Source organism: Mixophyes fleayi, chromosome 10 (genome assembly GCF_038048845.1).
Source record: "Mixophyes fleayi isolate aMixFle1 chromosome 10, aMixFle1.hap1, whole genome shotgun sequence".
NCBI lineage: Eukaryota > Metazoa > Chordata > Amphibia > Anura > Limnodynastidae > Mixophyes > Mixophyes fleayi.
The window spans coordinates 25,888,381-25,901,683 of NC_134411.1; the positions used below are offsets into that span (position 1 = coordinate 25,888,381).

Genomic DNA, 13,303 nt, shown 5'->3' on the forward strand with positions numbered 1-13,303 from the left:
AAAGAGTGTCAGCTCTTGAACCAAATCTTACTGTTGCCATAGCTAGGTATTGAATAGTAAGTTTAAGATAGAATTTTGGGAGATGTCTGTCATTTTTAGTCAAACCAGGTGGTTTTGTTGTTAACCCTTGGACATCCACACATCACACATTATCAATTGAGGTTTGTCGTGACATTACCTACTTCTGGTATTCATCTGTGAAGCTCTATTTTTCTGTGATAAAAAAAAGCTGGTTTATTTGATTGACTTATTGTACATTATGATCCTGAATAGTCTTTGCAACTTGCAGAAATTAGAATTACAACTTGAAATTTAGGGGTGCAAAGTCCCCGATTAAGAGATAAAAAAACCTTATAAACGTACATAAAATAAATATTGATGTGGACCACTGAAGGAAACGCACCTGATGTAGGCTGAGCATCTTAAATGTAAAAATAATCCTATAAATAACATTGTTTACCTTGCTTACTTTCAAAGCTTGGGAGTGGCAATTCTAATTAAAAAGGTTTAACCAGTTTCAAATCATGCCACATTTCTTGATTCTGAAGGGCGTTATGTAAAGATATTATTGTACATGAAGGAAGTTGTGTGCTGTAACTTGTAGGCTCCCAACAAATATGGGAAATATTGTGTTCTACAGATTATAGCGCAGATAAACATACTGTATATCCGCAGTATAGAATATATTAGCACACATCGCCACCTAGTGGATGTCTGGAGAACCATGCTTCCTGATGTAATGCATTATACATACCTCTACCTGGTTCATTACCTTGGTTAGGTTATTTTTTGGTAGTCACATATTTTCACAAATGTGTTGCAGGAAAGTACTGAACCAATCTTAATTTTGGATAACGCCCTGGTGTGGTTATCATTATCTTCAAATGTAGAGAAGGGCACGTTTAGACCTTGGAGATCAAAAAATTAACAAAAATTTAATTACCATTATTGCGGGCAGTGTGCACATGAAAACATAACGCAAGGCTAATATGGAAGCTTGTGGCTAATTGAATAGGCCCATAATGATGATATTAACAGCAACAAAGTGCCAGATTGTGGAACAAAGGCTCAAAAACATACCTGGAGCTCTGCTGAAACCAGAACTTCATAATCATCATCATCATCACCATTTATTTATATAGCGCCACTGATTCCGCAGCGCTGTACAGAGAACTCATTCACATAACCACTTGTATAAATACTATATTTTGAAAGTACATAAGTAAGAGAGCCAAGAAATTCTACAATAAAATGGGGCTGATTTATTAATAAATTAGAGCCAACTCTGAAAAAAAATTCAATTCAGGTTCATGATGGAAGTAACTGGGAACTTTCTAGACATAGGTCTAGAATGAGAAGAGGTATCTTCACCAGAGATGCAAAATGCCTATATTGCATGTGAGCGCAGTGTATGTTAATATACGTTAATGATTGATGACCACAGGATTCTTAGGTACGTTATAGGTTTCCATCAATGTACTGTTTTATGATTTCCTTTCTGTGTATGATTTAGATTATATGTAAATGTGAAAGTTGTTGTGATTTACGACTGAATAAAAAGAAATGCTTTTTTTTTTTTACAAAAATACGAATCTCTATAGAAGTATCTTTTTCTGATCATATTCCTCATGTTTCCTATTGTTTCACTATAGGGGGCGCTATGATGGAACTAGTGCCCAATATGCAGATAATTATTCCAATGCGTCATGCAGTTCATTCAGGTTATATGCAAGTAACTGAATTATTTTCATCTTTATGGAATTGCATACATTAAACTTAAATAAAAGGTGGTATATGCATTTTACTTCCCTTCAATATAAGTCAGATTGAGGTATAGATTAAGTATGAACAGGACTGGTGCCTAATATGTGAGTATTTGCCCTATTGTGGGTTATGCTGTTTATTGAAATGATCTATTAAACTACTGTCATCTTTTTTTAATCATATACTAAATCTAAATAAAAAGTTATATATCTGATTAATCTACATATACATTTACACACACAACACACACATATATATATATATATATACACACACACACACACACACACACACACACGCCTTGGAGGTCAAAAGATGGACAAATATTTAATTACAGTTATTGTGGGTAATGTGCGCATGAAAACATAACGCGAGACTACTATGGAAACTTGCGGCTAATTGAATTGGCCCATAATAATCATATTAACAGCTGCAAAGTGCCAGATTGTGGAGCAAAGATTCAAAAATAACACACACATATACACACACACACACACACACACACACAGATAGTACATACACAGATATTTTCAGATATGTGCATTAAAACTTCCTGTAACGCATAAGTGTTTTACATGATCTTAAATGCTCACAAGTTTACAAACATAAAAAGAGAAGAGACAAAAATGGATACGGACACTGGACTATTATCATTAAATGCTGTATTTGCAATCAAATGTTTCTATGGTCAATACGCAGGAAAATGTGAAGCTAATATAGATATTCATACATGTGGATACGCCTGTACCGCATTCAAGCAACATCCATTGATACAAATAAGGTACCAGCACTACCCTGGTAATAAATTTCATTGTTTTGCAAACCTCAGAGCCTGATAAAATGTTGTCTAAACCAGTGTGTTGCTACGTCTTCTGGCAGTCCGTGGGTTAAGCACGTCACCACTGCCGTGATTACTTTCACCTGTCTGAGAGAACAAGGATTAGTTCGGTTAATCAAACAGTAACAATCTCCCACTCTACAAAACTATAGATGTCAACCTGACCTGTCTGCTCCTGTATTTATTACTTTCCTATCTGCGGTAGCCCGGGCTCCATTTCCAATTGTTAGAAAAAAGGTTTTTACAGCTATGAATCATTTGATCAGAGGTTAATGTAGTCGGTCAGTGAATGGCAAAGATGGAAACGGACAAATGTGTCTCAGGTGAAACGCGTCAGCATATCTATAAACACCTATTTTGCATGGTAAAAAATAAATATTAACACATACAATTACAATATGCAGTGTGGGCCACTCAATGTGTATCTTGCTCTACTAAACTACAAAAGTGTGATTAGTTACCTGTAGATGATGAACTGGCTGTGAATGGAGTTCATGAACACTAGTCACTATAAGGTCAGGATTTGAGGACAAGGATGAGTGGCCAGTTGGATGTCCTGTGTTTCCATAATGATTTTGGACATGGCTGGATGTGCCCAAGTTGAATCATGGACCTGTCCAATTTTGTCCCATTTGTTAGCTTAGAAATAGTGGGAGGTATTCATGAATAAGAGAACTTGACAACATAACTGTTGGGTACATGGGTGTAACTAGACATTAAGACATTTGTGTGCTCCATAGCTAAATTCTGTATAGCCCCCCTTGTTGCAGGTGAGGCTTATGGCAGAGGGGAAGGTGAGGCTTATGGCAGAGGGGAAGGTGAGGCTTATGGCAGAGGGGAAGGTGAGGCTTATGGCAGAGGGGAAAGTGAGGCTTATGGCAGAGGGGAAGGTGAGGCTTATGGCAGAGGGGAAGGTGAGGCTTATGGCAGAGGGGAAGGTGAGGCTTATGGCAGAGGGGAGGGTGAGGCTTAGGACAGAGGGGAAGGTGAGGCTTAGGACAGAGGGGAAGGTGAGGCTTAGGACAGAGGGGAACGTCAGGGTTATGGCAGAGGGGAAGGTGAGGGTTATGTTAGAGGGGAAGGTGAGGGCAGAGGGGAAGGTGAGGGTTAGGGCAGAGGGGAAGGTCAGGGTTAGGGCAGAGGGGAAGGTCAGGGTTATGGCAGAGGGGAAGGTCAGGGTTAGGGCAGAGGGGAAGGTCAGGGTTAGGGCAGAGGGGAAGGTGAGGGTTATGGCAGAGAGGAAGGTGAGGGTTATGGCAGAGGGGAAGGTCAGGGCAGAGAGGAAGGTGAGGGTTAGGACAGAGGGGAAGGTGAGGGTTAGGACAGAGGGGAAGGTGAGGCTTAGGACAGAGGGGAAGGTGAGGCTTAGGACAGAGGGGAAGGTGAGGCTTAGGACAGAGGGGAAGGTGAGGCTTAGGACAGAGGGGAAGGTGAGGCTTAGGACAGAAGGGAAGGTGAGGTTTATGACAGAGGGGAAGGTCAGGGGGTTATGGCAGAGGGGAAGGTCAGGGGGTTATGGCAGAGGGGAAGGTCAGGGGGTTATGGCAGAGGGGAAGGTCAGGGGGTTATGGCAGAGGGGAAGGTCAGGGGGTTATGGCAGAGGGGAAGGTCAGGGGGTTATGGCAGAGGGGAAGGTCAGGGGGTTATGGCAGAGGGGAAGGTGAGGCTTATGGCAGAGGGGAAGGTGAGGCTTATGGCAGAGGGGAAGGTGAGGCTTATGGCAGAGGGGAAGGTGAGGCTTATGGCAGAGGGGAAGGTGAAGCTTATGGCAGAGGGGAAGGTGAGGCTTAGGACAGAGGGGAAGGTGAGGCTTAGGACAGAGGGGAAGGTGAGGCTTAGGACAGAGGGGAAGGTGAGGCTTAGGACAGAGGGGAAGGTGAGGCTTAGGACAGAGGGGAAGGTGAGGCTTAGGACAGAGGGGAAGGTGAGGCTTATGACAGAAGGGAAGGTGAGGGTTATGGCAGAGGGGAAGGTCAGGGGGTTATGGCAGAGGGGAAGGTCAGGGGGTTATGGCAGAGGGGAAGGTCAGGGGGTTATGGCAGAGGGGAAGGTCAGGGGGTTATGGCAGAGGGGAAGGTGAGGGTTATGGCAGAGGGGAAGGTGAGGGTTAGGGCAGACGGGAAGGTGAGGGTTAGGGCAGAGGGGAAGGTGAGGGTTAGGGCAGAGGGGAAGGTGAGGGTTAGGGCAGAGGGGAAGGTGAGGGTGAGGGTTAGGGCAGAGGGGAAGGTGAGGGCAGAGGGGAGGGTGAGGGTTAGGGCAGAGGGGAAGGTGAGGGTTATGGCAGAGGGGAAGGTGAGGGTTATGGCAGATGAGAAGGTGAGGGTTATGGCAGAGGAGAAGGTGAGGGTTATGGCAGAGGGGAAGGTCAAGGTTATGGCAGAGGGGAAGGTCAGGGTTATGGCAGAGGGGAAGGTCAGGGTTATGGCAGAGGGGAAGGTGAGGGTTATGGCAGAGGGGAAGGTGAGGGTTAGGGCAAAAGTGAAGGGATGGGAGAAAGAGGAGGTGAGCCAGCCAGGCATCAGAGAGGAGTGGATCAGTTCAGCATCCTGCCCTTGTTTTACAGTCATAAAACTGAGCAAGTTATGGCAGGACACTGAATAGGTGGTTGGTCCCTACAGAGGTGCAGGAAAAAAGGAAAAAAGAAGAGACTAAAGAAGTAGACCCTCTATTGCCCTGGTCAGTCACACGATCCACCTCTATTATAATCCAGCACAAGAGAGCAAATTTTTTTAACTACGCTACATACCTCACAACTGTCCCGATATTAGGGCTCTGTTCTGCTGTCTCATTGGGGGACACGTTTGTCCTGCGGGTGGGAACGTTGGGAGGTATCTTCCTTTCAGAGCAGCGGTGAACAGGTGCCTCACAACTGTTGTTGGTACATGCTGCAATGGATGGAGGAGAAGCAAGGTTATCTGCGCTAACCAGCTCTCTGGGGGAGTGGCCACATCACATGACTAAATGCCAGACACTAAAATGTTGAGTGATATGAAGCTATACCATATTAGGTGTGCTCTCCTATTTAGAAAATACGGAGACATATATCAGAGAAGCACAACAGATGGTGCTTGTCTGTGGCAAAAAATCCCAAATAAAGAGAAACAATCATAATTTGCAGTACAAAACGATTTAGCTTAAAAAAAAACTTACCTCTGATATAGCTAAGTGGTGGCATATGTGTGTGTTTCTGCTCTACTGGAACTTTCTATCCAAAGCAAGATGTTGTTCTTCCACCTTACCAGCAGAGGGCGATGTCATCCACTTTATCAACCATTCTATGCCTTTCCCCATTGAGCTTGTACTATATGAGCACATCTGTGAGTTGCTTTTGCACAGCCAGAATATGATTTCCTACTTTCAGACAGCCTAGAGAATGCAAGACATGTAGCATACATTCCACACCGCAGGTTTTACCAGAGGATTACATGTCACTTAGTAATACCGATAGGAAATCATTTGGACATGGATTAATTATTGAAATGTCAAGACAAAAGATGACAAGATAACGAGTTCACTGCAATAGAGATTAGGCTAGATAATACAACCTACAAAAACTAAAGATCCAAGGACAATTGTTCATTATGTATCATCATTAAAGTTACAAAACTCTAACTAGAAAGAAAAATGCATTAAAAAAAATAGTATTACCTAATAATCAGGAAAAATAGACAGGCTGGCACAGCCAGTGACCCATAGGAGCTGCAACTCTGGATCTCTCCCTTCATTGAACTTAGCGCATTCCAATTATCATCATCATTAATTTATTTATAAAGAAGAACATACAAACTCCACACAGATAAAGGTCATGGTCGGGAATTGAACTCATGACCCCAGAGCTGTGATGCAGAAGTTCTAACCACTAAGCCACCATGCAAAACCAACTACTTATTTCTCATATGAAAATCAACGCAGGTCTTAAATTACTCATTGGGGCTGTATTTATTTCAAACTGTAACACAGTGTGTAACATGAAATACTTAAGTATATTTACACAGTGTAAACAGACACAAGAGGAGCCTCTTCTAGAGGGAAGTGTTGTGGAAAATGAAATTGGCCATTCATCAGGCAGATGGTTTCTGACAATTAAAAATACTTGGTGGCCAGCAGGTGGCAGATGTTGCCTCTTTTTCTTTCTTGCAGGTTATGATCTAGCCAACACATTGAAATATCTTAAGGAGTGTTAAAAATATGTACTATCTTTCTACACATTTCTTCTAAAGTATCCAACTGAGTTCGTATTTTGTTTCCTGTATCTTATGCTGTGTAATTATACATATATCTACCTGGGTTTGCCTTCAAAAGAATGTCTGGGCTGCTGGAAATGTTTTTTAACCAGAGACAAATTTGTTATGTTTGACTGTTAATAGTGCCAGGATACACAGATTGACTAGGTGTGACTCTGTGGTTAAATGAGTTTACCTAACTTCAGGGGGTAAATGTATCAAGCTGCAGGTTTGAAAAAGTGGAGATGTTGCCTATAGCAACCAATCCGATTCTAGTTATTTATTTAGTACATTCCTAAAATGACAGTTAGGATCTGATTGGTTACTATAGGCAACATCTCCACTTTTTCAAACCCGCAGCTTGATAAATTAACCCCCAGGAGTTAATATAAATCAGTATAGGGTAGTCATATCCAAAACATGTTGCATATCGTGAAATCTGTGTTTGTACATTGCTGGTCATCACTGCAAGGCCTCATGTTCTACCTTTGCTGAAGAGAAGTAGGTAAGAACTACAAGAACCAGCATGCCCTACCTGCCTAGCTGTTCTCTGCATGGCACCAAAACTGTCCGGAGGATTTTTCCAAATATAGTACTCAGACATCATGAACTGGCCATATTTTCCAGATCTCCTATTGCAGCACAGGTGTATTAATTAGTTACTTAGTCATTTTAAATCATCCACTTGTGTTGCTTCATCTGCTATCTGGAAAACATGCACTGTCAAGAGAGTCGGTTTGACAACCACTGATTTGTTAGCTCAAGTTTAGTTTTCTTTCAATAGGGCAATCACCATAATCAACTATGGGCATGTCCGTGTCTAAAGAGCAAAAAAGGAACCCACCAAAAATCAAAACATAACCCCACAAACGCAAACAAGAACCTCCCTGGGGCCACAGAAGTGGCCCCTGTATAATGGATAAGGGTCCTGTCCACTATATATAACAATTAAAGTAGAAATAAATAGACAAAGACGTTTTTAAAACCGCTTTTATTTGGTTGCATATTTGGCTGAAATACACACAGTCCCATGCCGCCTTCTTGGGTGATTATGCAATATATATATTAAGCCGGGACATTATGAGCCCACCAATCGGACACAAAGGAATTGGTGAGCAATCTTTCAAACTGTTTCCCATGTATCTGATTAGCTGGCTACATCAGCCAATCAGAGGTTAGTCTCAGACTGTTGGTTTGATACCTCTAGAGTCATGCACAGTTACAGAGCTGGGGGAATGTGACAGTGGGAGAGAAGTTGCTCACTGAGGGTAATTTATATCAGCTGCAGATCAGCAATGTTTCTTTATTGTGTGTGAAGCACCTCATGGTAACTGGAAACACCCCAGTGAAATAAATCTGCATCTACTTTTGTGAGTTGTTGGATGCCACTTAAGGACCCCTCCTTTATTAATTGTATCTTTTAGGTTCTTTCCCTAAACTACTGTCTCTATCCATTCCTTTATCTCATTTAAATCCTGTCCCCTAAAATGAAATCCCATTTTTGCGATTGTGCGCCCAATCCGCACTTAGCAAGACTAGACCCTTATCCACCAAACTCTTCTTATAAGCTGGTCCAAATGTTGCTGGTCTGAAAATCCATGTTGAAAAAAGGCGCAATTGTACAAATGTTGATGCACGTTATGAAAAAAGGCCGCTCCCGATAAAAACTAGGCGACTAGTTGTGTCACACGAGCTTTTCAGCTGCAGTTATGCACATTTGAGGTTCATAAATGACCTTTACTGCGTACACTGCCACTACTGTATTTATATGCCACATGATAGCCAGGGACACAAAACACTATGGGATACAATGTGATGGGCCCTGCTGGGAGTCATGTGATATAATGTCAGGGCCCCTACTGGGTGTAATGTCGTGGCCCCGGCTGGGTGTAATGTGATATATTGTGATGGCCACTGCTGGGTGTAATGTCTTTACCCCTGTTGGGTGTAATGTCGTGGCCCTGGCTGGGTGTAATGTAATATATTGTGATGGGCCCTGCTGGGCATAACGTTGTGGGCCCTGCTGGGTGTAATGTCCTGGCCCCTGCTGGGCGTAACGTCGTGGGCCCCTGCTGGGCGTAACGTCGTGGGCCCCTGCTGGGCGTAACGTCGTGGGCCCCTGCTGGGCGTAATGCCCTGGCCCCTGCTGGGCGTAATGCCCTGGCCCCTGCTGGGTGTAATGTCCTGGGCCCAGCAGGGCCCTGCTGGGCGTAATGTCATAGCCCCTGCTGGGCGTAATGTCGTAGCCCCTGCTGGGCGTAACGTCGTGGGCCCCTGCTGGGCGTAACGTCGTGGGCCCCTGCTGGGCGTAGCGTAGTGGGCCCCTGCTGGGCGTAATGCCCTGGGCCTCTGCTGGGCGTAATGCCCTGGGCCCTGCTGGGTGTAATGTCCTGTGCCCCTGCTGGGTGTAATGTCCTGTGCCCCTGCTGGGTGTAATGTCCTGTGCCCCTGCTGGGTGTAATGTCCTGTGCCCCTGCTGGGTGTAATGTCCTGTGCCCCTGCTGGGTGTAATGTCCTGTGCCCCTGCTGGGTGTAATGCCCTGGGCCCTGCTGGGTGTAATGTCCTGTGCCCCTGCTGGGTGTAATGTCCTGTGCCCCTGCTGGGTGTAATGTCCTGTGCCCCTGCTGGGTGTAATGCCCTGGGCCCTGCTGGGTGTAATGTCCTGGGCCCTGCTGGGTGTAATGTCCTGTGCCCTGCTGGGTGTAATGTCCTGTGCCCTGCTGGGCGTAATGTGTAGCTGGTTTAAGTTACATGAATATTAATAAAGTAACTACAAATTTTCTTAACATGCTGAACTTTTATTGTTGAGTTTCAAAGCACATACTATTATGAATAAATTATTTAACGACCTTCAAAATAAATATATAACAAAGAAGATCGAGTAGCTGCAGCTTTCTAACAAATATACAGATAAACATGTGACTACAACCTACAGCATGGCCTGTGGGTAGAAAGTACTGTACACTATGTGCCTTATTTAGAGGAACTAACGGAGCAAATTGCTAGTGGACAAAGCCTGTTGCAATGGACGGGGTATAAATGCATGTATTTATTTTGCACGCAGGGAGAATACCGGCTGCTTTAGCACACAGCACACATACAGGACAGCTTTATTTTTACACTGCAATTTAGAGTTAAGCTAGGACACGCTAAACTCTAAATCTACTACAACTCTAAATGTCCATACATTTTACATTTACTTCCAGAGCAACATGATAAATGAGGACCTATCTATGTTTTTTCTTTTCATTTCACAAATGACATTTAAATAGTCCATCCTGCAGCAATAGAAGTGTCCTCAACTAAATGAGCAGAAGTAGAGCAGCTCACATACATAATTATAGTTACTGAAAACAAATATATAAAAACAATAGAAAATGCATAAAACATTGAAAGGCTTCTCATCCATAAAGTTATATAGTACCAGCATTGTGCAACACTCTGATGGTGGAAGGTTATTAATATGTTTTATTTATACTGCGCAGACAATTACTCAGCGCTGTACATTGAGGGGGATCATAAGATTGTGTACAAGATCATGAAACGGAAGGTAAGGACGGGGGCTGGTAGAACGGGGGCTGGTAAGATGGGTGCTGGTAGGACGGGGGGCTGGTAGAACGGGGGCTGGTAGGACGGGGGGCTGGTAGGACGGGGGGGCTGGTAGGACAGGGGGGCTGGTAGGACAGGGGGGCTGGTAGGACAGGGGGGCTGGTAGGACAGGGGGGCTGGTAGGACCGGGAAGGACGGGGGACTGGTAGGATGGGGGGCTGGTAGGACCGGGTAGGACGGGGGACTAGTGGGACGGGGGGCTGGTAGGACCGGGTAGGATGGGGGGCAGGTAGGACGGGGGGCAGGTAGGACCGGGTAGGACGGGGGACTGGTAGGACCGGGTAGGACGGGGGGCTGGTAGGACGGGGGGCTGGCAGGACGGGGGGCTGGCAGGACCGGGTAGGACGGGGGCTTGTAGGACGGGGGCTGGTAGGACCGGGTAGGACGGGGGGCTGATAGGACCGGGTAGGACGGGGGGCTGGTAGGACGGGGGGCTGGTAGGACCAGGTAGGAAGGGGGGCTGGTAGGACGGGGGGCTGGTAGGACTATCTGTCACAGGTGTAAGGTTCCACAGATTCTGAGCTCTAGTTTTCAGAGTCGTCGGTCTCTTCGGTGGAAGCATCACTCTCCAGGTCTGGGCGTCTGCGGTTGTGGAAAGTCTTCCGTGGGGAAGCCACACGGACGATATCTCGGGAGGGAAGAACGCAAGCAGTAGGAGGATGTGTAACGGAGCAGGCAGATAACTGAGCAACTCTGAGATAAGATGTAAGATGACATTGTGAGTACTCTACCTGATCATTATAACAGCCCGTTCACAATAAACTAACATAAACATAGGTGTCGTATACTTACATTTTATCAAGTTCCTTATCCAGAACTTCATCAACTAACAAATCAGCTTTATCAGGCAAAGCACCTGCAAGAACAATCAGTAAAATAAAATAACTGGGAAAATACAATGACATTGTACTGGTGATGGAAATTACATAACATTTATAATGTCATGCACTTGTTGTTGCTATCATACTCTATAAGGACTATTCACTCATTCATCAACAAGATGTATTTCCAACATGACTGATCCCAATACATGCTGGAGGGTGGTGCTCCTCTATCTTACATTACTCGGAGCAATGCAAGATAAAAGCTTGTGAGATGGCTTGATAGTCTCCTAGGTAACAGAGATGTTTTGTAGAGGCTGCAGATTGTTGTATGTATATCTTACGATACATGCAATTGAAAATAAACACGTAAACGCATCCGAAGAAGATATATTTATAGAGTATAAGTGTATCTTCATGGAGTGGCATACTGGAGACCCCATTCATCATCAGCTTGATGATGAGGAATTCCCTTTTATTTGTAAAAAAAAAGAAAGAGCATTAAATAATATATATATTTTTTTTAATATAACTGCATTAAAGATTGAAGAAAGAAACAATACCCCCAAATATCTTTAGCCCACTCACTGCAATGATGGCACTAAGCAAAAAGTAACGGTCAGTATGTTCTATAAAGTAGAGGTAGGAGTCCAGCTGTAGGGGAACGACAGGTCATGTCAGTATCCCCAAAAAGTGTTACCTAGTGTCATTGCAGTGTTAGCTACAAGCTAAAAATGTCTAGGAGGAATCTAGCTGTTATAAAGCTACAAGTCATAAACCTAAAGAGCTAAACCTGCTATAACGAATGGGATCTGCTCCTTTTCAGGTGTGTTTGTGCCCCTTTCTTGCTGGTAGCGGGAGCCTCCCATTCCTGTTCAAGCCTGATCAAGTCTGGGAAACTGTTCTTTCAGTACCCAGGTGACAAAAGACTGAATAGAGGTGAACACACAGTTGTTCTGACGCTCTGCACAGCTGCACGGAACACGAGCCCTGTACTCATCCAGCTGCTGCAGACTGTCAGACAGAGTCACATCTGGCATATTCTTCTTCAGCAGAAAGGGGATTAAATGCGGGAGAGATAGAAGGAAAATCCTTCACGTTCGCTAATATAGGTTTTAGTGCGTTTTAATTCAGGATCAAAGCTGCCCTGTTATCTACTTAGAACTTAAAAGTTATAACTGAGAAACATTCAGACCCTGAATGAAAGCTTGTTTTGTACCACTTAGATATACATACAACAGTCGCCATTTATTGGCATATGTTTGGAAATGCAAAATGGCTATTCTAGTTTTCTGAACGTGATGGTGGCATTGTTGATGTAGCAGAGTGTTATTAGCTTCCAGTGTGTCACCAGGATTAAACTATTTAAAATTAAATGCTGAATCTTTCATATCACTTGTAATCAGATAAGATTTGATAAGGTAACACCTCAAATGCAGCCAAATGCGATGTTCAATAGTAATCAAAAGCACTTTGCACTGCTGAAACTTATTTAAAGGGCTGATTCTCTCAGCAGTTAGATGGCCCTACATGCACATACTATTAATAATGAGCACCTAAGCTGTCCAATATACAACAAAATCACATTTTGAAAACATTTACTTAAAAAAATGTTTGCAATAATGTATCTAAAACAAACACACGTCTAAGTGACTGAAAAGTTAGCGCTTGGTAAAGCCATTCCACATTCTGACATTACTGATCTGTATTTTACCACTAGGGGCGCTCTTCCATTACAGAATAAGAAACATCATGATGATGAAATCTATCAACACGGTCTCTCCTATTTATTTAATTAAGGGAAAAAAATATAGGAAAAATATGGTGCAGAATAAATCGGCCTAACATTTATACACACATAAAATAAAGAGAAGTCTTACTAGTAAAACGTTTGTCTGTGGTCCATATACCACGGCCTGTGTAATAATGAGTAAAGTAATACATCTGAACTATTTAATTTGTTTACACTGAACTGCATATATCGAGCCTGTATTCTCTGCTCTATAAACAGCAGACATTGCTTAGAAGGATGGTGCTCCTCTATCTT

At 43.6% G+C, this 13,303-nt stretch overlaps 2 protein-coding genes across 11 annotated transcripts in view; both read right to left on the minus strand.

Moving 5' to 3' along the window:
- Positions 1-6,097, minus strand: part of LOC142103863 (para-nitrobenzyl esterase-like) — a 31,301-nt gene extending 25,204 nt beyond the window's left edge. Inside the window, exons 1-3 of one of the 2 annotated variants that reach the window (XM_075188168.1) lie at positions 5,349-6,097; positions 2,589-2,689; positions 773-908 (exon numbers count right to left, since the gene is read on the minus strand). The gene's annotated coding sequence lies outside the window, so the exon portion shown is untranslated. The remainder of the gene's footprint in view (positions 1-772; positions 909-2,588; positions 2,690-5,348) is intronic. The other variant, XM_075188169.1, reaches the window with a different exon arrangement.
- A 3,363-nt stretch (positions 6,098-9,460) lies between these two features.
- Positions 9,461-13,303, minus strand: part of CSTPP1 (centriolar satellite-associated tubulin polyglutamylase complex regulator 1) — an 83,396-nt gene continuing 79,553 nt past the window's right edge. For 2 of the 9 annotated variants that reach the window (XM_075188172.1, XM_075188171.1), the window contains 2 exons: positions 11,228-11,291; positions 9,465-11,128 (listed from right to left, as the gene is read on the minus strand). In XM_075188172.1, the coding sequence (XP_075044273.1) occupies positions 10,960-11,128; positions 11,228-11,291 (233 nt within the window). In that variant the 3' untranslated portion in view covers positions 9,465-10,959. Of the gene's footprint in view, positions 11,129-11,227; positions 11,292-13,303 lie in introns of all 9 variants that reach the window. The other 7 variants (XR_012679450.1, XR_012679452.1, XR_012679451.1 and 4 more) reach the window with 7 other exon arrangements.